General features: G+C 41.1%; 2 protein-coding genes across 5 annotated transcripts in view; both read left to right on the top strand.

Annotated features, from left to right (window-relative positions):
* Positions 1-24,197, top strand: part of SNCAIP (synuclein alpha interacting protein) — a 118,606-nt gene that overhangs the window by 53,458 nt on the left and 40,951 nt on the right. For 3 of the 4 annotated variants that reach the window (XM_083702267.1, XM_083702265.1, XM_083702266.1), the window contains 3 exons: positions 9,686-9,789; positions 16,762-16,834; positions 22,748-23,601. In XM_083702267.1, coding sequence (XP_083558393.1) covers positions 9,730-9,789; positions 16,762-16,834; positions 22,748-23,601 — 987 coding nt within the window. In that variant the 5' untranslated portion in view covers positions 9,686-9,729. Of the gene's footprint in view, positions 1-9,685; positions 9,790-16,761; positions 16,835-20,312; positions 20,358-22,747; positions 23,602-24,197 lie in introns of those variants that run through there. The other variant, XM_083702268.1, reaches the window with a different exon arrangement.
* LOC310827251 (uncharacterized protein) lies at positions 2,036-3,311 on the top strand. Its single transcript, XM_083703016.1, has one exon. It carries the CDS (start codon positions 2,296-2,298, stop codon positions 3,298-3,300), a length of 1,005 nt encoding a protein of 334 aa, XP_083559142.1. The 5' UTR covers positions 2,036-2,295; the 3' UTR covers positions 3,301-3,311.

Below are 24,197 nucleotides of genomic sequence, written 5' to 3'. Positions count from 1 at the left end.
TTTTGTTCTTCTCATACTTCTGATATACAATTGTATGGGGGGAAAGAACTCTAATTAAAAAGCGTCTGTCATGACGCTACTGGACTGTAGTAAGGCTCCCGTCCCAGAGTTATTTATGAGCACTTCATATCTCCTTGAATGTATACAACATTGTAAGCGGCGATACTGTGCAGTTTCCATTCATTTCATTAGATAAGCTTCACAAATGCCATTGACAAGCACAACTGCTGCTGTTGGCTGAACAGCAGTAGAGGTTGTTGGGCTGAGACATAATAACAACAACAACAACAACAACAACAACAACAACAACAACAACAATAATAATAATAATTTAATTATTTGTATCCCACCCATCTGACCAGATTGCCCCAGCCACTCTGGGCAGCTTCCAACACAAATAAAATATCAAACATTAAAAACCTCCCGATTTGTGTGGATAGGTAAATTGCTTTACTCACTGCAGAAACTTCAAATTAATCCCCGGCAGCCATAATGAAATCCTGAGATACTTAGCATTTACCACATTAAAATGTAGGCTCTATATCATCATTGTACCTCATTACACAAGGCAGTAAAAAGCAATGCCGCTTGTTTCACTCTTCTAATCCAGTACATATGTATATATAATTTCATAGACACCCAAAATGCAATCAATGCTGTTGTTAGCACTTACCACATCCTGAAGGTAGCATTTTGATCTTCATAAAATACTGGTACTGTATTTTTTAGATGTTCGGATGCTTTCAGAGTATTGGGTTGTGGAGACCTAACATTTACTCTGAGGAAACCCATTGAAATTCATGAACCTAAGTTAGCCATGGTTCTACTTTGAGTAAAAGTTAGTTGAATACAACCCACAGTGTAGAAAGTCAAGGAGCATTGCTACCCTTATACAAGCTCCACTGTTGATTCTTAAATATTCCACTCAGCGTTGGCAGAGGTTTTCATTGTAGTGAAGTCACCTGGAGATAAAAATGTGGAAAAGGATATTGAAATATATCTGACTAAACAATGTACTTTGAGTTTAAAAGCCTACAAAATGCAGATTTTAGAATAAAATACAGTGGTACCTCGGGTTAAGAACTTACCGTAATTTGTTCTGGAGGTCCGTTCTTAACCTGAAACTGTTCTTAACCTGAGGTACCTCTTTAGCTAATGGGGCCTCCCATTGCCGCCACACCACTGTGTGATTCTGTTCTCATCTTGAAGCAAAGTTCTTAACCCGAGGTACTATTTCTGAGTTAGTGGAGTCTGTAACCTGAAGTGTCTGTAACCTGAGGTACCACTGTACATAAAAAGGCATATTTCCTGAAGAAATATATTCCAAAAGTGCAAAAAATAATAGTCGTGTATGTTTAAAAAAATCACAGATGCTGAAATGAGACAGAATGAACATAAGAATGAACTCGTGTAAATCTGACTGGGACTCCAAACAGGCTGATCTGTTCTTCCCCACCTTACACCCATTGTGTCTTTTGTCAATGGCAAAATCAGTGCTGTTTTTCTAGAAAAAGAGGTGCCTGAACTTACCATGAATGCCTCCCTCCCTCTCTTAAAATGGCAATGGCGCCCACCTGAGAGGTGCTGGAACTGAGTTGCGGTGAGTTCCAGATGAAAAAAAACTCCTGGGTAAAATTATGTTTCCAAGGAAATGGAAAGAATTACAACAAGTTTGGCTTCTGCAATAGTTAAGCTTTCGTCAGTCCCCCCCCCCCTTAATGTATGTATTCAATGGTTATTTAATAAGTAAGCTTTATTTCCCCTGACAAGATTTTCAGTTGGCACAGACTAAAATATAACTTTTATACGTGTGTGTGTGTGTGTGTGTAGTGTATTTCAGAATAAAGATAGTAAAAAGCAACTTTTTAAAGAAATATCTATAAACTTTCAATTTGTTTTCATAGGGCTTTCTAGATTTCTTTTACCTTATGTCTGGGAGATTTGTTATATTATTCGCTGGAAAGATCTGCATCTTGAGATATGTTTTTAAGCCAGCAGGCTTCCAGGTTGTTGCCATATTTCTGTACCCTTTCATTAAATGCTGCTTATGTGATTGTTCGTAACGATGGCACCACATGAGACAAATAAAGGTCACTTGAGTGCATGTGCTCAAACAACATTGGCTTGGCTTTGTTTTTCAGTTTTGCGCACTGTGAAGAGACTGATTGCTGTATATGCCTTTCTCTGGCATGATACACAATATGAACATTCATCAGGAGGGGAAAAGCCTTTGAACTTGGGAATCATTTTTATGAGGCTTCTGAAAGTCCAAAATCTTTGCGGATCAGATTAGTTATGGAGAAACTTAATTGGCTAAGGGACACGGACCTGTGTGTCGGCACACTGGAGATTGTCGCCTGCGCTATTGTGATTGCCGTCAGTGTTCCTGGAAATATATTGTTGATTTTCTGCACAAGGAGATGCATCGATGACCAGTTGCGAACCTCATTCACACTTATTTTCAGTCTTGCATGGGTAAATCTTATACACAACTTGGCGGTGAATGTATTGAAGATTGTTTATGCCTCTGCTGTGGCGTTGGATTCAGCCGGCTGCAAAGTTCTCATGTTCCTAACAAATTTTACTACTTCTGAAGCCATATGGTTCACGTTATATATTGCTTTGCTCTACTGTTTCAAATTGTGTCGAGTGGTGCATCCACCAGTTGAGGCTGCATGCAGAAAGCATCTGACGTGTCACATGGTGCTGATTTCTACTCTCTGGGTTGCGGGCGCTGCAGCATCCTGTCCACTGTTACTGTATACAGGGAGGACTGAAAAGCTGTATACAGAAAATGAAACCAACCAGCAACTTAGCAATGTGATATATGCTGAATGTAAGACGCAATACAGAAATGACCTGATGGAGATTTTGTATGGAAAAATCTTCCTAGTGGCTATTGATCTTCTTCCACTGCTAATTATGCTCCTGGCTGGATTCCGAATAGTATACCTCCTTTGGAAACACAAGATGGCAATGTGTGGTGGCATATGGATTGGGGGCGATGCTATTGAACTTGAGGTCGTCAGGGCATGTAAACTTATTCTGTTCTTAATATTTCTTATTATTTCTCTCTGGGTATCTTACTTCAGCCTGGTTTACTGCCTGAAGAAATTTAGATCCTATTACTTTGGTCCACCAGTCCTGACAGTCCTGTCTTCAGGCTACTCAGTTATCAGCCCTTATGTGCTTATGTTGCTTAACTACAAACTAATAGTGAGGATAAGGTGCTTCTGTTGCAAGAGCGAGAAGAAACAGGTAACTGTGTCAGCTATCGCTCCTGTGTCTCCATATGCCTAGCAAGCCAGAATTCTTTTGCAAAAGGACTCTGAAAAGAGAATGTGGGAATTGGAAACAAAGACAATGTCTATCTTTATTGTATAATGATATACATATATTTTATTATGAGCTCATTCCCCAACCCTCAATCCAATGGATTAGGCATGGCGTCAATTCCAGCAGGTGTTCCGGCATCTCTCAGGTGGGTGCCATTGCCATTCTAAGAGAATGAGAGAAGTGTTCATAGTGAGTTCTGGAGCATAGCTTTTTTTAAAAAAATAAATAGCACTGGTTTCCAAGGCATACATGACTGTGGCTAGGTCAGATCTCACCATGACGTTCTACTCAGGAACACTTCAGATGCAGAGATACTCTGCCCCTAGTTTGGCACACAGCATCAGTTCATGTATGTGCTGGTTGTGGAGGCAATTAACATAGCTGGGCATCACCTAGCAGATCTTCTTCTCTCTGGCATTCCTCAGTCGTTGTTTGGTGTCAGCACCCTGGAGCTGCATTCCCCTGCTCAGCCATGATTGACAGGTGGCATGGAGCCTGGTGCCATTGCCCAATCTCTGCAAAAGTGCGCAGTCGTTGTGCCCATGATTTACGATCAAAACGTATCCTAAAATGTGCTTTATAATGTGCAAGGCATGGATTATGTATAGAATGGATTATGATAGCCGCATCTGTTTCATTCTATTTTAGAATGTAAGTAATGTGATTTTCCCCCAAAGCCTTAAACGCCTATTTAAGTGGCTATATATTTTATGCTGTAATGTGTTGCACAAGCAATAAAGTATTTTATATTACATTGATATATTTTTTTCCTCTTTTTAAAAGTGGAAATACATTTTTTATCGCAAATTTAGATAAAATAATATGAGTACATAAATAATTAATAAAGTAATAAAGGGCTGCAATTTCCTTACCAGAGAAGTTCTGTAAGCTATTGATTATAGCATTATTTTCATAACTCGGGCAATATAGCATATATTTCTGATTGACCTTTGTTCAGTAAATTACCCACCCTTCCCCCAACAGCAATATACTGCTTGATTTCTAACAAATGCAGTGTCATTCCCAAGGAACCAGAGTTTCCACAAACAAATTCCCCTCTGTGGGTTCAGATGATAACAGGGATACCAGTATTCTGTCTCAGGAGGTTGCAGTACAAACAGGCTAAGTGTGAGTAGGAGGGATGGGCAAGAGTTCTGGTTCTGGCAGAGTAAGCCAGGCAGGGCAAGTTCCATTCCCAGCAAAGCAATTACAGGCAAAGCTCAGTTTCCAACACAGAAAAGCTATGCAAAGTTCAAGCTTGAGGCAGTACCTTGGATAGCTCTGTGTGGAACTCAGACAAAGAGGCCTGCATGTTGCTTCATAAACTGACAACACTAGACTTTAACAGGACTTCAGCTTAGACTTGATGGGCTCCTAGTGACTAGGGGTTTCTGGGAAAGCAGGGCTTGGTACTGAGAGCAAATCCTGCTCCAACTCTGACACGTCCTCGGATTCTGTTGCTTCATCCTTTGATCTTGGGATATAAGACTGTAGGTTCACGGCAGCCATTTACGAAGGCTGAGGAAGGAGAGCTTTCCCAAGCCAAGTGTGAATCGCCATCCAAAGCATCTGTTTCTCTGTTTGTAGTATAGGGCATGAAACAGTAACCTGAACAAATGCTCTTCAAATATATGATCTTTTTCTTCTTTGCAGTTTAATTTTTAAATGCACAGGGAAAACCAGGCCCTGGAGCCTTGCTTTGAATATTGGTTCTGCTACTGAAATCCCTTTCCCTCTCATTGAAACCCCCTACCCCTCCTGGGTGAAAACCTGAAGATTTCAACTCAAGAGAATGTTTGGATTTGATATCCCACTTTACCACTACCCAAAGGAGTCTCAAAGCAGCTAACATTCTCCTTTCCCTTCCTCCCCCACAACAAACACTCTGTGAGGTGAGTGGGGCTGAGAGACTTCAGAGAAGTGTGACTAGCCCAAGGTCACCCAGCAGCTGCATGTGGAAGAGCGAAGACGCGAACCCAGTTCCTCAGATTACGAGACTACCGCTCTTAACCACAACGTTGGGCAAGCTCAGGGCCAGCAATGCTCCTTCCCTTCTGCCTAGGACCAAAAAATAAAATAAAATAAAGCCTTCCTCCTGTAGTTGCTGGATCAAGTCGAGTTGCTTGCCACTCAAGGAAGATTCTGCTGTCACGATGGAACCTTGGTTGAGGGCCAAACAAACATACTGATTATTCCCACATATGATGTGGGAATTACAAAACAGATACAGTGGCACTCAGGTTAAGTACTTAATTCGTTCTGGAGGTCCGTTCTTAACCTGAAACTGTTCTTAACCTGAAGGACCACTTTAGCTAATGGGGCCTCCTCCTGCTGCCGCACCACTGGAGCACGATTTCTGTTCCTATCCTGAAGCAAAGTTCTTAACCTGAAGCACTATTTCTGGGTTAGCGGAGTCTGTAACCTGAAGCGTATGTAACCTGAAGCGTATGTAACCCAAGGTACCACTGTATCCTTAAATCTTTTTTCACTCTTTCAAAACAGCTACAGGGTGCTGCTAATTTGATTTGGTATGAGCAGAGTATTAAAAAAAAAAATCAATTCCCCAGTCTAAATTGTCCCCATGGAATGCATCATGTGTGCATTGTTGAAGCAAAGTGGTGAATACATGTGCAAGTCATTGTTTTCCCCCCACTAGGGCAGAGAGGATGCTTCTAGATGTGGGAAATGGTGTTAAGTGAAAGGATTCGTGTCCCCCTGCTGGTGCCAGACCTCCTGTGCCACAGGAACCTAGGAAGCAGCCTTATAACAAGTTATGCCATTGGCTCGTCTAGCTCAGTATTGCCTGGGCCAAATGGCAGTATTGCCCCAGCCCTGCCAGCAGATGCCAGGCATCAAATCCCAGACCTTGGGAATACAAAGCATGCACTCTGCATTTGAGCTGCAGCTGTTATGAATACAGTGGTACCTCGGGTTAAGTACTTAATTCGTTCCAGAGGTCTGTTCTTAACCTGAAACTGTTCTTAACCTGAAGCACCACTTCAGCTAATGGGTCCTCCTGTTGCTTCCGCACCACTGGAGCACGATTTCTGTTCTCATCCTGAAGCAAAGTTCTTAACCTGAGGTACTATTTCTGGGTCAGCAGAGTCTGTAACCTGAAGCGTATGTAACCTGAAGCGAGGTACCGCTGTAGTTTAACCATAACCCATTTTACCGTCAACACCTCGTCAGCATATCCCGACCCTCAGACCTAGCTGTTCACAACATTTAAATTGGCCAACTCTCCACTCATTTCCCTTGCATTGTGATTAAACACACGCACAAAGGTTACAGAGACTCATAGCTGTTCCTTTACCATTGTTCGATGGGATTGTTTAGTTCCTTGAACATACTTCCTGTTGCCTTGTAGCTGCAAAGGATACACAATTGCAGGACAAAAAAAAAACCACCCTTAAGGTTGATTATACTTGTCCCAATAATAATAATAAGCTTTCTTCTTAGTCTTTTAAATTAATAGTAAATTTCATTCACATTGTTGATGTAAATTTAGTCCTTTGAAAATGAGGGTCAGTTCACCCAGTTGTTGGGTGGAAATCCTGTGTATGTTGCGGAGCAGCTGGCTTGAATTCCTGTGGGCAATTTTCCCACAGGGATCTGGTCGGCCACTGTGAGAATGGGATGCTGGAATAGATGGAACATTGGCCTGATCCAACAGGCTTTTCTTATGCTCTTAATTATGTGCATGTTGTGAATCAGCAAACCTGTAGTATGTGATGAGAAGTTTGTGCGCGTATGCCCAAATGCCCGTGGCAGCTTAACAACATTTTAGTGTTGCTTGCACAAGCCTCAAGGCCTGGGTGCTTCCCTTCCCTTCTCATCTAGTGCATAAAGAGGAAGAAAGCTTTCATTTCCATTTTCAATTAACCAGGGTTACTTGTTACAGCCAAGCCTGGACACCCTGGTTTAGGGAAACAATCCAAGATCATAAACCATGGTTTAAAGATAGTCAAGGTCAAACTCAGTTTGGGTTTGGATATAATGCGTAGCCATGGTTAGTTCAAAATAGAACCAAAGCTTTCAGTAATCTCGCAGCCATGTGAGAGGAGCAGAGGAAAGCGGATAGCCCACAAGCCGAAGACTCATACACTTAATAGTAAATAATAATTTACTGTTGTGTCTGAACAGCAACAGTGGCTCTTATTCTGTGCCATCACCTTTCATATCTTCATTAGACTTTTTGGCCAATTCAGTTTTAGGTAGGCTCTGAAAAGTTGGTTTCCTAGCTAACCTTACTGACCCAATTATACTTTAATTGGTACAGCCTGAGTAAAACTTACGAGCAAGTATTTCAGAATGTACCTATTGAGTTCAAATAGGGTTGCCATAACACTGAAAAAGCAAGGAAAATGGAAATGGAAGGAAAGGTCATGTAGTCCCGAAACACCACTTTCACTCTAGATTAAAATCCGTGCTTAAAGTGCAGAAATGAGGTTTATAAGAGTTGTGATTTTAGACCCGTCCCCCTTCTAAGCTGGGAAAGAGTCCTGGAATGGCCATTTAAAAACAGAGAAGATGAGCAATCAACTGGGCACACTTGAGTGATATGCTTCTTCACAGAAGAAATCAGCTTTGAGGGTGCCTAATGTGCTGCCACTGTTGGAGCTTCTGAAAAGCAGAATTGTGCAAGGACTGCTTCACTGAAGACTTCCAAAGAATAGTGTCCGCTACATGTCTTACTTAATGAAGCATGGAGGACACTTTGAAAAATAAATCACCAAGCCATATGCAAGGCTCTTGTAAGCAAGAACCATGATGCCTGAATGCCATTTTTAATAAAAAGTCTTGTGCCTGTATACTTTGGGGCGAAGGGAGGTTAAGTCTCACACTTATGTTGCCAAAGTTTGCGACTGGTGCACGGTGTGTATTTGTTAAGTTTGTAACATTCCCATGTAGCATTTTCTCCAGATGTTTTTCTCTGACTTCAAATGTAAAACAAGACAATTTACGTGCATGTTCAGCATTCAAACTGACTTGGCCATGTTGTGGAGACATACACAAAAAGTTCTTTTGTATCAAACCATTACTTTTAGTAAAATTGTTTTTACTTTGCAAACCATCTGGCCAAGCAGCCTATTTTTTGTCCAAACCCTGGATCCTAATCCAGACAGATCTCTGTTCAAAAGCCCCTAAATATTTAACACTCTGGTTAATTGTGCAGCTACGAAGCTGGGCTGCAGGGGACAGATTAGGACATTTCTAGGCCTTGAGAAAAATATTGCTGTGCAATCTGTCAAGTTTGTATGACCAAGCTTCAGGAAATTCCCTGAGTTGAATGTTTACACTTGAATCTTAGAAAGAGGTTTTTTTATGCATTATCTGTAAGCCAAGAGTGTGCATCAAGAATCCTCGAAAACCTAGCTGATCCTGAATAGAACTGTGGCAAATCCAGACATTCTTCAATAGGCAGATGGCATCTAGTTCTGTTTCTTTGTGTTATCTGCATCAGATGAAGCTGTGCAGATGCTTGATCAGTATCTGGGGATGGTAATGGGCTGGATGAGCTTCAATAAACCAAACTGACAAGTTGGAGTTGCTGCGACTTTGTGGTTCCTGGGACCGGAAAATATGAAGGTGACATGTTTTGGATGTGGTTGCACTCCCCCTAAAAGACTGCAACTAGTGCAAACTGCAGCAGCCAGAGTTTTGAGAGGCATTTCTGCATGAAACAAAATCACAAGTCTTTCAAGAACTGCCCTGGCTACATATTTAGCACTGAACCTTCTTGGTTATACCATCTTTGAATGAGCTCAGAGGAACCAAGACTCACCAGAGGGCTTGTTGGCATTAGCACCCCAGTTTAGGAACATCCTTTCCTTTGAAGTTTGGTTGGTGTCTATACTTTCCATCTTCTGGTAGAAGCTGAAGACATCCCTGTTCTGCCAGACATTTCACACATTTCATACATTTCACACTGTATTTTATTAGGCCTGCACTGGGACAGACAGATGTTGTGAGATCTCTCTTCCCACCCCACTTTCAATTGAATTGTGTTTTTTCTTTTCTTTTATTGTATTATAATTTGTTTCTACAGACTCTGAAATGTCCCTTGATGAAGGAAGGAATAGAAATCTAGGGCAATATTACCTCTAGTACAATGGGACTTCTCTCTCTCCTCCATCCATGTGCACCTGCATCCTCTGCAATTCTGTTCCACAGGATTAGGGCAACCCCTAAACACATTTAGGGGCTGCTCAGCGGAAGGAGAGAACAGGAAAGTCCCATTACACTTGCAGTCATTATTGCGCTAACAGGACTTAGTGCTATGTTGAATACAACCCCTTAGTAAGTGTACAGTGTTAATTTTTGTCTTTCTTTTTTCTCTTTTATATAGGACTTTTATTATCCAACGAAGCCAATGAAGATGTGCATAGCAGAATGATGGAAGCACCTGAATACCTTGATTTGGATGAAATAGATTTTAGTGATGATATATCTGTAAGTTATCAGGCTTTTCTTTTTTCTTCTCTGCTGAATGAAAGACAGTCTTTCTGTTGTTTTTGTTTTCGGCTTAAATGTTCCATCAGTTTCACCAAATGAGTGGAAAACCTGAAAAGGAGAAAAGAAACATGTGGCATATATTATGGGGTGTCTTAGGGCATTATTTTGTCCTTAATGCTAGTTTGCATCTATATGAAGCCATTGAGACAGCTACAACCATTCCTGTACCAAGATAGCTTGATCATTGTGGTCCTGGCAATGGTTACCTCAAGACAGGATTGCTCCAATGTGTTCTATGTGGGACTTAGAGCCCTTGGGCTTAGCCTGGAAGTCGCAGTTAGTGTGGAATGAAGATTGTTGACTGGGGGTATCCTCTTGATACCATGGTATCTGCTGAAGGAGCTGCACTGACTGCCAATATGAGGTTCCAGAAGCATGCAGTGTTGTGTAAGTCTTCATGACAGATTGTGAACAGCTTATATCACCGAAGCCATGCTACACGACATGCCAATATTCTGTTTTTAGGGTTAAGTTCAATTAATGCAACAGGAGATTCAGTTGTGGTACTGATGAGTTGATAGAAACACACACACACACACAAACACATTGAAGACTTAAAGACCTACCTCACATATTATTTAAGGCCTGAGTATGCTCTTCTGAAATACCTGGGTAAATCCAGTTGCAATATATCCACCTGGGCCCAGGCTAGTCTTGAAAAGTCATCACCAGTTCACACATTCAAATGTGCAAGAATCCAAAGACACTCCCAAAGCAGGGCTGCCACCCATTCCAAGAAAAACTTTGCATTAAGCACAGGGTATGGATGACATATGATGCCCTGGTTGTGAATCTGCTTAAAGTATGCAACATTTGTCTGATGAAAATAGGGACGTCCTATTCCAGAAGAAGAAGAAGAAGAAGAAGAAGAAGAAGAAGAAGAAGAAGAAGAAGAGCCCTACCCATCTAATTGGGTTGCTACTCTGGGTGGCTTCCAACATATATAAAACATTTTAAAAAGCCTTCCCTATAGAGGGCTGCCTTCAGATGGCTTGGGGGGTCAGATAACTCCATACCCTCCAACATTTCTCTGATGAAAATAGGGACATCCTAAGGAAAAGCAGGACATTCTGGGATCAAATCAGAAACTGGGACAGCTTCTGTAAATCGGGGATGTCCCTGGAAAATAGGGACACTTGGAGGCTCTGGGATGGATCAGTTTCATAACCTATATGTCTACTTATATGTCTACTCACAACGGGGCTGACTCCCAGGCAAATCAGGTTAGGATTTCAGCCTAAGCCTTGTAGTGTTTATATTGCTGTTACTATAATTTCCAAATATGGAAAGCCTAGGGGATAAAATTGAACTTCACTCTGAATAAACAACACTTCCATATATTTCTGCTGCTGTTACATTTTCCTATTTTATACCCCCTATTTCACACTACTTCCTAGAATCTACAAAGGTTAACAGTTCTGAGAGTGTATTGTACCAATCTCTAAGGGACGTTAAGGATCTATTTAAGCCAGCAATATGCCTGGAGGATCTGAATACAGTAATCAATTGTGATGCCATTATTAAAATGCTATCATTCTATGGTGCATACTTTGCAGTTCTTACTGAAACTAATGATGCAGCTTATTGCAACGTCCCTAATGAGATCTTGACTATAGGTTATTCTATTTTATGAATACCAATAAAAGCTCCAAACCAAATATGTGTTAAATACCTAATTAGCGAGGGAATTAGACATATGATTGCTGAATTTATGTTTTATTCTGGCCTTTATAGGGATATTGTTCATTTTTTAAAGTTTCAGCTGCTTTATTCAGAAGCCATTTTCTCCTAAATTGTATTTTAAACTTTGACTATCTTTATGTAGATTATTAATGAAGGCAGGCTAAGATTGCAAATTCATTAGACTGTGATCTAATCTCAAAAGAATAATTTATTTGAGGTAACTGTGCTTTTTATCACTGTGGGGTATAGGGACATGTCCCAGAGCATATTTCTAGACTCCGTTTTTATAGCAGCATAAAACAAAGAAGGTGTAACCTCTTCTTGACTTTCCCATTGTGCCTCAATAATTACCTTTAGTGTCAGTTTCAGAAATGGGTTAATAATGAATGCTGTGAAATGCTTTCTGGTTTTTTTTTTAATATGCTTAATACATAAGAACAGTATTATTCTTAATTTTCAGCTTCCACTATCACAGGCAAGATTAGCTTGTAATGAAAATACAGGTCTCAATAAATAAACTTCAGGCTGCTATCAGTGTTAGATTAAAGAACAGTTTCTGTTACTTTTGATAAAACAACGCACTCTCTCTAATGTGTCATCATTGAGTTCTGTAAATAAAATCTATGCCATTTGCATTCTGGTCCCACTGAGTGGACTTCATTCTAGGGTCTAGATATGTTCTGTCACGTTTATTCATGTTTTGTTCGAAAGTTGCAAATTCACAGATTTGCAGGGAAATAACAGCAGAGCTGAAACTGGCAGCAACATTCACGACTCCCTCCAAAAACATTCCAACTACTTCCAAAAAAACATTCTTGTCTGGTTTTTGCTAATTTGTCATGTGCTACCTTACTGCCGCTAACCTATTTTCTTAAAGTTGCATACAGTGGTACCTCAGGTTAAGTACTTAATTCGTTCCGGAGGTCCGTACTTAACCTGAAAACTGTTCTTAACCTGAAGCACCACTTTAGCTAATGGGGCCTCCTGCTGCTGCTGTGCCGCCAGAGCACGATTTCTGTTCTCATCCTGAAGCAAAGTTCTTCACCCGAGGTAATATTTCCGGGTTAGCGGAGTCTGTAACCCGAAGTGTATGTAACCCAAGGTTGAATTGTAAGGATAAAAGCCTGATTCCCATGGGTTCTGGGCACCATTGAAATTCATTAATTTTGAAGTACTTACCTTCGGTTAGAGTCTGCCAAATGTTTGTTTCAGCATCTAGTTCACTATTGAAAATAGTAATAAATAGTAGCTGAACAACCGTAATAATAACCTAAAAAGTTTAGCTCAGAGTAAACCAACTGAAATGAATGAGCATGACTAAGTGAGGTCTGGGGACGTGGGTGGCACTGTGGGACAAAGAGCCTAGGACTTGCCGATCAGAAGGTTGGCGGTTCAAATCCCCACGACGGGGTGAGCTCCCGTTGCTCGGTCCCTGCTCCTGCCAACCTAGCAGTTCGAAAGCACGTCAAAGTGCAAGTAGATAAATAGGTACTGCTCCGGTGGGAAGGTAAACAGCGTTTCCATGCGCTGCTCTGGTTCGCCAGAAGCGGCTTAATCATGCTGGCCACATGACCCAGAAACTGTACGCCGGCCCCCTCAGCCAATAAAGCGAGATGAGCGCCGCAACCCCCGAGTCGGCCACAACTGGACCTAATGGTCAGGGGTCCCTTTACCTTTACCTTAAGTTAGGTCCATTCAACTGAATAGGTCTACCTTGAGTAAAACTTTATTCAATACCTGCTGTGCCTAGACATTGTCTATACTAGACCTGCTGTTTCTTCCTTTGATGATGAGATACCAAGCTTCACCCAAATGTTCAGTTAAATATAATTGTAGTGCAGACATAGCCAATGTGGTGGCTTATAGGTCTTGTTATAAGAAGGTAAGAGGAGCCTGCTGGTTTAAGCCAGTACCCCACCTAAGCCAGTATCCTGTATCACAGAGGCAAACCAGATGCCTGCAGGGAAACCAAAAGTGGGACCTGAACACAATAGCACTTTCCCTTCTTGCCGTTTCCAGAAGCATACCATCACCCACTGCAAAGGTAGAATATATTCATCAGAATTAGTCACCATTGGATAATAATAATAATAATAATAATAATAATAATAATAATAATAATAATAATTTATTTATACCCCGCCCATCTTGCTGGGTTTCCCCAGCCACTCTGGGCAGCTTCCAACAGAATATTAAAATACAATAGTATATTAAACATTAAAAGCTTCTCTAAACAGGGCTGCCATCATCCCTGACAATTGGCTTAGCTTGGTTTGAGCTGATGGGAGCTGTTGTCTATCAACATCTGGGAAGGTACCATGTTGGCTAGAGTGTGTCTCAATAATAAGATGAAACAGGTACAGAAAAAGTAATATTTAAAACTCAGTGGCAAGACTTATCAGTAGCCACTCTCCATGGAACAAAGACAGGAGCCAAGGAAAGAAGTGTTCTCTGCTAGTAGCCTGGGAAAGAAGTGAGTAATGTTCTCTCTTGGCGCCTTAATAGTTTTTCTCAGCTGAAAATCCTGTTCATCGTATTGATAGAAAAGGCAGAAATTTCAAGCCTTCATATTTTGTTTTGGGACAGGAGCTGAGCAGGAGGAAATCTGCTAGTGCAATCAAACACACACCATTAAAAGCACAATCAAATTTATAGCATGTTTAATAGATTTTCCGTAGGGAACTGAATATATTTTAATGCTGTTAAAAATGGAATGGTTTGCCATTCCAAGAGAGAGAGGAAATAATATATAGAGAAAAACACTGGACTAACAAAACACATTTCAATGGGGTATAAAAAGCTTGCTTGTAATTGATTTGCCAATTGTGTAGCAGTTCAACCTGTACCACCTGGCTTCAAGAAGTTAGCGTTTTCCTTGGAGACTTGATGCTTCTCTTTCTCCTGGCACCTTTTCACTGCTGAAATACAAAAATACATTGCTCAATATGTGTATGAACATGTGACAACATTTTTATTTCTTTAGTTTTAAGGTTTGTGAAATTTCTGGTACTGTTGTAAACATTGGTGTTTTGAACTCAACCTCAGTTGCTAGCTTCTGTTGTGTAATGTTTTATGGTTAGCTTTTTACTGTAAGCCACCCATTTAACTTTTGGATGTTGGGTGATCCATAGAATAAGGATTTTTCTCAAGTGTTCTACAGGCAGGGTGTTGGGCCATAGACTATTTCCCAACCTTCTTAGGAAAGAGAACTAGGATTTTATCATCAAAAAGTGGACTTGCCCCACTTTTTGTTTTTTTAATCTGGCCATTGCCTCCCTTGGTATGGCATGGCCCATGATTCAGCCCAGCTTAGGGTCTGAAGACCCTAAGAAAGGTTGCCTAGGCTTGCAGTCCTAAACACCAGGAATGGGAACTTGTGCCCCTTCAGTTGCTGCTACAACTCCCATCATTCCTGATCAGCGGCTATGCCGCTGCTTCACTACAGATATAAAATCTAGTAAATGGACTCTGTTCTCAGATTCTTAGAGCTAAAAGTCCCATAGACTTAGCAGTAGGCGCAGTCAGAGTCAGGTCAACAGAACCCAAGAACAAAAAAGGAAAGAAATCTAATGAAATATGGGTGTCCTAGGTGAAATCTGTGGAGTGACAGGCTAATTCAGCTTCATTTGAATCGGCCAAGTAAGTTATTTCTAGAACTGGTCACCTGAGACTGACTGAATCATTTGATTTTGACATATAATTGGCAAATTATCAGTTCCAACAGCAAAGCCACTCATAGAACAGTTCGGCTATTATGTGGGAAGCTACTGGAGTTTTCCAAGTAATTCAGTTTTCTCTGCCATGTCTAAATATATCCCTAAATTTAAGAACATTATATCACCATATAATCTCAAAAATATTATATATTTTTTCTTTCCTACCTATGTCTTTTGGCTTTTCAGACTGCTGTTACTAATGTGCAGAAAGGTATTTATTGTCAAAGGTATAATGAGCACCTCTGGCACCGAGAACAGTGTTGGCATGAATTAACATTTTTGTGATGTGTAGCATTCAGTTTTGAAAGGGACCATGGGGATCAATATTAAATTACCTACAGAATTTTGTTTGTGGGAAAATTCTTTTTACAGTGTTGGATCATATGGGTGGAATGAAGCATTCCACAAGTTTATGAAGAAATTATTGCTGCTTACTCAGACATTTAACATTGCTTTAAGAGTGAATCCAATGAATAGCTTGCTGATTAACATCAGGTGTGCCCCCTTGCAGTATGTATGCTGTGATAATACTCTTTGAGAAACTGGTTTCTCCCCTGTATACATTTACTTTATAAGGAATAATTTCTGTAGGATCCTAACATTTCAGAGAATTACATATAGATAGGAATTTGAGTCTAAGCATATGTTACGCAAACTATACACACACACACACACACACAGTGGTACCTCGGGTTAAGTACTTAATTCATTCCGCAGAGGACCTTAAGGTCCACAGATGACGACACTTTGGAGGTCCCGAACCTCAAAGAGGTTAGATTGGTCTCAACTAGGGCCAGGGCCTTTTCAGTACTGGCCCCGACTTGGTGGAACGCTCTGCCACAAGAGACTAGGGCCCTGCAGGACTTGACATCTTTCTGCAGGGCCTGCAAGACAGAGCTGTTCCACCTGGCCTTTGGTTTGGACTCAGTCTGACCCTTATGTTTCCCTCCCCTTCTGGTTTTGATCTATGGGCTACTATTAAAATAAGGCTGCATTTTAAATTGTATTTTAACCCGTATTTTAATAAACTGGGTTTGTTTGTTTGTTTGTTTGTTTGTTTGTTTGTTTTCCCCTGTTGTGTTTTATTGTAATTTTATCGGTGTTAGCCGCCCTGAGCCCAGCTCTGGCTGGGGAGGGTGGGGTATAAATAAGAATTTAATATTATTATTATTTAAATTCTATGATTCTATGTTTCTGTGACATACCACAGCTAGGGAGGCTTTGCTTCCATGATAGGGAAACTAGATGACTGATCTGCCAGGCTTTGTGGGTCAGATTGTTCTAAAAGACCCTTTGTTCACTATCTTCCTCTGGCAGCAGAGTGCAAATGTCCTTAAGTAGCACTTTTATGTTGTGCTGAAATGGAGGGGGGGTAGCACCTTTGTTCTAAGCCTCCAGCAGAGCACTGGGTAATGCACAACATCATTAAAATGAGGCATCCACTTTACTCATAATGTGGTTAGATTTCGTAACAAAATTACTGAGCAAATGTGATTTTTTTGTTTTTCAGTATTCAGTAACTTCCCTCAAGACTATCCCAGAATTACGTCGGAAGTGTGACTCACAAAATGAAGACAGAACAGGTATGCTGCTCATTTCTGTCCTGCAATCGTCATTTTTATAGGGAATTTTTGTTCGTGTGAATACTTTCTTGAACTGTCTTCTTCTTCTAAACTTTGGTATTTGTGTGATAGCTGTCTGGTAACAATGAGTTTCTTTCTCCCCTGTTGCTTTTTCTCTGAATTTCTTCTCTCTTAAGATGTTAGGTTATTAGCAGCAGCAGCAATAACAACAAAAGTTCCATAAAAGGATTTGGCGGCACACAGATAAATGCAGGGTTTAACCTCAGCAGCTCCAAACCACAGTATATGCAACAATTTACTGAAAAAAACCGAGAAACCATTAGTGACAAGACATAATGATGTAGGCGCCAATGAAAAAATGTTGGATACATTTACTACCCATATGGTCATGACCAGTTTGAGGCATGATGTTTTGCCAAATTCTGAAACTCTATCAAGGATGCTACAAGATAGAATCTACTCTCAGGCATACTGTAACAGTTAAGATGAAAGCAAAGTTTTTGCGTTTAATAGTGTAAACTAAATGAAGAGCCATGGCACACAGATGAGAACCAGCTGGAGACCTTTTCTCCCCTACTGACAAAAAAAAAGTGCATTCAGTGTTGTTTTTCACTTTGTAAATTGGATTAAGGCTCTTTTGTTTCTGTCTTCAGCACGGAGCAAAAGTATACTGGTGAGAGTAACATCTCTGCATTGCCCTCTGAAAATTTCATTGTGCTTACATCAAATGGTAATTTCATTAATATATTTGAAACTAAAATGCCAATTGTAGAAACCCGGGGCCTTGGGGTTTTTTAGGAACATTTGAAGACCCAGGCGTTGGCAAGTATTTTATTTATGTATTGTGTTTCACAAAGGAGAAAATTGCCATTGCTTGTAGCGTAGGCGTAGAATTTCTCTGACACAACCATTAATGGCTAAATTGCCACACCTCCTTACTGAGTCACATGTGAGAACAAAGCAAAAACAGTATCTTTCTCTCTTCTCACTTCTGCCATGAACCCTCATTCCCAATACTTCCAGCAATGGTGAGGAAAGCATCGCTTTTGCATCTCCTGAGGCAAGGGACTAGGCAAGGTGCTGCTGCAAAGTGGAAACAGCACCCACGTTCTAAAACTTTCCATATGCTAGTTAGGATTCCTGAGTAAATGAAAGAGTTAAACCGATTCAGAAGGAGAAAAAGAAATTATGTAAAAACGGCTCAAAATTATATTAAAAATTATACTCAGTAGAGACATACATTTATTATTGAAATCCTGTGCATTGTCTTTTCTAAAAGGTATTTAAGGATAGGCAAGAACACATTGGATTGTTGCTAAGGGGTGCAGATTAGATCTGATTGAGACACCTGTCATGTTCATTGGATTGACTTAGAAGCAACGCAAGCCACTTCCCAAATTTTCTGGAAATAGCTCATTTAGTTTCCGAGTCAATACACATTCAGCCTAGGCTGCTCCCATACCCCCACCAAAAGTCCCCAAACAATCTTCACTGTCCAGACTAGATCTTCAAATTCCTTTCCTTCCTTCCTTTCTCTTGCCAGGCTGGCACGTCTGGGGGTTCCACTCTGGTAGCAGGCTGCGGGGAAAGGAAAGAGAAGTGTCTCTCTCCTCCCAGACACTTGGTGCACTGTTTATCAGCAGTCCTAGAAGATACAAGTTCACAATAGACCATGTCACATGGCAGTAACCCTTGAAAAAGCTACACTTTCCCAAACACTGCTGAGCATAACACTCCTGTCATGCTTCCATACAGCACACCAGGCATTGGAGAGGAGAGAGAGAGAAATAACATGGGTGGATTTTAATCCAAGCCTGAAGGAGCGTCTCCACCCCCATCATTCAGCCTGGACACTGAGGTCCAGCGCCGAGGGCCTTCTGGCGGTTCCCTCCCTGCGAGAAGCAAGGTTACAGGGAACCAGGCAGAGGGCCTTCTCGGTAGTGGCACCCGCCCTGTGGAACGCCCTCCTATCAGATGTCAAGGAAATAAGCAACTATCTTACTTTTAAAAGACATCTAAAGGCAGCCCTGTTTAGGGAAGTTTTTAATGTTTAATGCTGTATTGTGTTTTTAACATTCAGTTGGGAGCCGAATGTTATTTATACCCCGCCCATCTCGCGAGGTTTTCCCAGCTACTCTGGGCAGCTCCCAACAGAATATTAAAAACACTATAAAACATCAAACTTAAAAACCTTCCCTAAACAGGACTGCCTTCAGTTGTCTGCTGAAAGTCAGATAGTTGTTTATTTCATTGACATCTGATGGGAGGGCATTCCACAGGGTTGGCACCACCACCGAGAAGGCCCTTTGCCTGGTTCCCTGTAACCTCACTTCTTGCAGTGAGGGAACTGCCAGAAGGCCCTCGGCACTGGACCTCAGTGTCCAGGCTGAATGATGGGGGTGGAGACGCTCCCTCAAGGTTGTGGGTTTGAGCCCTATATTGGACAAAAGATTCCTGCATTGCAGGGAGTTGAACTAGATGATCCTCATGGCCCTTCCAGCTCTACAATTCTATGATTTTGTGATCTTGTTGTTGTTTTGAAGTTGGGCTGTGTGGTTTATTTACTGGTGTATCTGCTGAATTTTCTCTGCCATTTCACCGCCACCAAACAGTTTCAGGCTTCTTTCCCTTTCAGGAATGATTGGAATTAATCAGGGCTCATGTAGTGACCATGATTAGCAGCACAGCACTATGTACCCAGTCAGATTTCATTATGCACTAGCATCTCTGGTAATACTTTCTTAATAGCATTTTGCCTTTTTTTCTCTTTGAAGGACACCTCAAAAATTGCCAGACTGGAACCACAGTTTCAGCTTAGTTCTAATATGAATAAATCATAGAATCATAGAACAGGGATGATGAAGATATTGTGGTAGGCCAGGCAGCTTGGTCTCACTCGCCCCTTTATACCTTTATTGCTTAAATAAGAGGAAACACCTGGAAGAATCTATATACAGTCATACCTCGGGTTGATGTTGCTTCAGGTTGAGCACTTTTGGGTTGCGCTCCATGGCGCCCCAGAAGTAACGGAACGCGTTACTTCCGGGTTTTGCCGCTCGCGCATGTGCAGACAATCAAAATGACATTACACGCAAGTGCACAAGCGGCGAATAATGACGCGCAGACGCATGTTGTGTTTACTTCAGAATGGGAATGGAGCTCCGGAACGGATCCTGTTCGTATCCAGAGGTACCACTGTACCCAGATGAAAAGGTGCCTAAAGTTGTTGAATTTTGTCTGTGTGAGCTGATACTTTGTGTTCACCATATTTTGGGAAGAAGAATTGGGAAAGGAGAATTGAAACCAAGAATGTAGTAAGCTGGAGAGCTATGCCTAAGATAAATATTTTGGTTAAGGGCCAAGTGATCTCAGAATTAAAACTATCTAGCGTCCTAATAACATTATCTGTGACATTTAAGTTTGAGATTTGCATCTCTCTCTCTCTCTCTCTCTCTCTCTCTCTCTCTCTCTAGAATAGCATGTGCAAGTTTGTGTCTATGGGCCTGTGCCCCAAATCTTTTAAGTAAGTAGCAATGATCCTGGATATATTGTAGCTCCTCATCCTTAGTGTAGGCTAAGAAATGAAATCCAAATAAAGGAGGAGGGTAGATAACCCAAATGCATTAATTTTCCAACCCTAAATGCTTGAGTTTCTTTTGTCTGAACAGATCAATTTTATATATTAAGTGTGAACCTAACTCATAGAGCCATAGCTTCAAATTGATAGCTAAGTCAATACTGAAAATATTACAATTCTTCTCCACGTTACCATTTTGTCCTCCAGGAAAACAACACAGGGAGAAAGTGGATTCTCTGAAAACTTCGTATTTTTCAGCTATGGCACAGCCATTCACATGCTGGGTCTTTATCTCAGCCCAGAAGCTATTTGCTTAGATCCGCCATATATTTTGGATTTACACTAGAAAGCTCATTCAACCTTAAAAGGCAAATAATCATCTCTGTGCAAAGAAGGTGATGACTAACAAAACGTTAATGCCTTGTTGCTGTCTAGACCCCTTTTGTCAAAAAGGAAAAAAAAAGTATTTTCCTTGAGGCTAGGACAAAATTTGCTTTCTGTGTAAAGTCTTGGTCCCTGTTAGAATGAAACAGCTGGGAAACATGTGGTATCCATTTCCCTCTATCACTTGGGGGGGGGGTTTCACATGTAAATAAAACCAGCATTAAACTGTCACCCTTTGAACTCAGGATCGTATACAATATATAAATAAATCTGTGCAATGGGATTTTTGTATTGAACATCTTAAGCTGCATGTTGTTGTTGGAATAATAAATAATTAGCCGAATAATACCATTCCAAAAGCTTCTGAAGATATCCAGGTAATAAGTCAAACCTTATTCTGTTCCTTTCAAAATGTACTTTTTTGCTGTTTTGATAACAATGTTAGCACAGCTGCTTCTTGAAACAGAGTGTTTCTTAGAAGCTCAACTTGAGTGCAAGATAGATGCAACTGAAGCATTGCATTTAGTACACGCAATAAATTGAAGTGTGGCTCTGCGAAGAAACACTTTTACGAAGTCCAATCCTACACATTAAAAGGTGACCATCAGACAGTTTTGTGAGGCCTGCCTACTAAATGAAGTGAACTTTGATAAAATCAGCTAATACTTAGGATAGCAAGAATCCATTTGAATTCTGAAGAACGTGTGATAGGGAGAGATCATACATTTTGCAGGAGATCTGTGACCACATCTCCCAACTTTTGTTTTGAAAATGAAAAGTGGCATTGGCTGGTTGTGAACAGTGCTGGATTTACGTATAAGCTAAACAAGCTATACCTTAGGGCCCCGTTCTCTTGGAGGCCCCTCCCCCCCCAAAAAATAAAGGGAAAAAACTGGATGTACATTTCCAAAATATAAGATAAAAAAAATAAAACTTACATAAAGCAACAGTGTTTTGTGTTGTGTAGGCTCCTTTGATGTAAGTAATGGGCCCCACCTGCTAGCCTGCTCCCTAAAATATCACTGGTTTGCTCATTTCTATATCAATTACTTTGATAAAATATATATATTGTTATGTGCAAATGGCTTTAGATACCTATTAGGTCCATAAATTACCATATAGCATATATTCAACACAAAAAACAGTGACAATTTGTTGTTGACCAAGGACAGCTGGACATACAGGGTGAGTCTTTCAAAAGAGACTCCGTGGAACATGTGGACTCTGTATCCACCGGGCCTCTTGTATTGGACTCACCCTGTATAAAGGGCCCCATTACCTTCAGTAGGTTTGGCCTCATCAAACCGAAATCCAGCCCTGCTTGTGAATGTGGACATAGCAGCAGGGAGGAGGCACGTAATCTTCTTTCATCCTTCTGCTTAGGATTGTGTCCCATTCTGCTCTTTGTCCCATGGAGAGCAATATCTGTATCCCTCTTTCTGTGAGGCAGGTAGCCTGGGGGAGATTTTGATCAAGAGGACTGTGAGAGAAAGAGCTAAACACCCCTTCCTGCCCTCCACCAACATGGAAAGCACATTCACAACCTTCTCCTCTGCAGCTTCATTTCAGAATCACAAAAAAACACTATTTGACCTTCAGGTTCAAAACTAGAATACAAGGCTGTGAATATTTTCTGATCATTCTCTATGAGCCAAAATTACGATCTAAATTTAATGTGGCTTCCACAGTTTTTCACGTTTCACCCTCCTGCCATGAATAGTGCTCTGTATTTCTGTCGCTTAATTTTTAGCAACTGAAACCTTGCGGTGTGCAAGGTGGTCATTAAAACACAAGGTATAGTTTCCCCCACGGTATTTTCACAGTACTTTAATTATGGGTAATTATGTTTCCAAGGTATCCTCTTTTCAAAGTATACAAGATAGGAAGAATGCATGCACGGGTGATGATGAAATCAAATTCATTTGAGGTTGCGTTTCTTGTGCTTTTTTTAGTTCCCAGCACGAATTGGAGTTCGGGAGTTTCGACGGTCCTCGGAAATGCACAAAAACCAACTGGCATTGCGGATATGTACAGTAAATTCAGACCGGTGAAGAGGGTTTCTCCCCTTAAACACCAACCAGAGAGCCCAGAAAATAATGAAAGTGATGACCAAAAGAACCAGAAGATGGAGTGCCAGAAAGGCAGTGACTCTGCACCTGCACCTCAGAATGGGGATCAACTTCCAGGTAGTGGAGAGAGCCTTAAAACAAAATGCATTGAGCCTGGAGTTCTGCTTGGTGAGTTGGAGCACTACGACCTAGACATGGATGAAATTTTGGATGTGCCTTACATTAAATCAAGCCAGCAGCTAGCTGCTTTTGCCAAGGCTGCTCCAGAGAAACGGATTTTGAGTGTGTACTCAACGCTGAATGGTCTCAGTGGCAAGTCATGCCCAGCAGGGAACACAGAGAAGGCACCGACAGGGACAACACAGTTCTGTGTTCTGTCCCCTGTGAAAAGCTCCCAGCTGAGAAAAGGGCAGCCCATTGTCCCCGATCAGCACAAGCATTTAGCTGAAGAATTGGAGTCCCCCCAGCCGCTAGTTAAATGTGGTTCGGTCCATGAACCCGAAGCCCAAACCAAGGGCTTCCTCAACAGGACGTTGGCTGATAAAATGGAGAAGACGGTGCCCCACTGTCAGTTAAAGACTTTTCATCTGCAGGCAGCAGCGCCAGAAAGCAAACAGGATGAACTAAACCTCAGTATGAACTGGAGCAGCCCCGGAGGTCCAGAAGAAAGGAGCGAGGACGTGAAGAAAAACAAGAGCATCTTAAATATTGTGAAAGAAGGGCAGATCTCTCTACTGGTAAGTTTTTTAATCGTTCAGTTATTCATTCATAAGGCACACAGAGCAGGAGGGAAAAGTTGCCGTTGAAATTTTCCCCGGAGAAAACCACACATTTTAATTTGTTGAAGGCAAGTTGCATGGGAATATAAAAACTCAAGATTATAAAAACTCAAGGATGGTTGATTTTAATGTAACTACTTAGCAGGGCGTGTATACCATTGTTGTTCTAAATCTTTTCGGAATGGTGGGGCTCCACTTGTTCATTTATTAGTAGATTAACTCTGTTCCTACTCAGAGGCCAATAGTAGTAACAGAGAGGCTTCTGTTGTGTGTTCTGATTAATATTCAAGGGTGTTTACCCCATCTTATTGCAACAGCTTTCATGAACAGGAGCTCACACAGAAGCCCCAATTGGCCTCTGACCCACATGGAGATTTTAGCTAGTTACAGCTTTGTGATAAAACATCATTAAACGGCGTTTCCAGAGCAACTAGATGTAAGCTAACAAGGTTGGGGGGGAAGCAAGCCTTATCTGCATTCATATTCATTACTTTGTGCCTACTTTTGTTTATGTTTTACCTACAGCTTTTACCTAAAGCAGGACAGAGACAGAT

The sequence above is a fragment of the Podarcis gaigeae genome (genome assembly GCF_964106915.1).
Source record: "Podarcis gaigeae genome assembly, chromosome: 11".
In the NCBI taxonomy this organism is placed as follows: Eukaryota; Metazoa; Chordata; class Lepidosauria; order Squamata; family Lacertidae; genus Podarcis; species Podarcis gaigeae.
The sequence above is the reverse complement of the archived record's forward strand: the minus strand, read 5'-3'. Positions and strand labels throughout refer to the sequence as shown.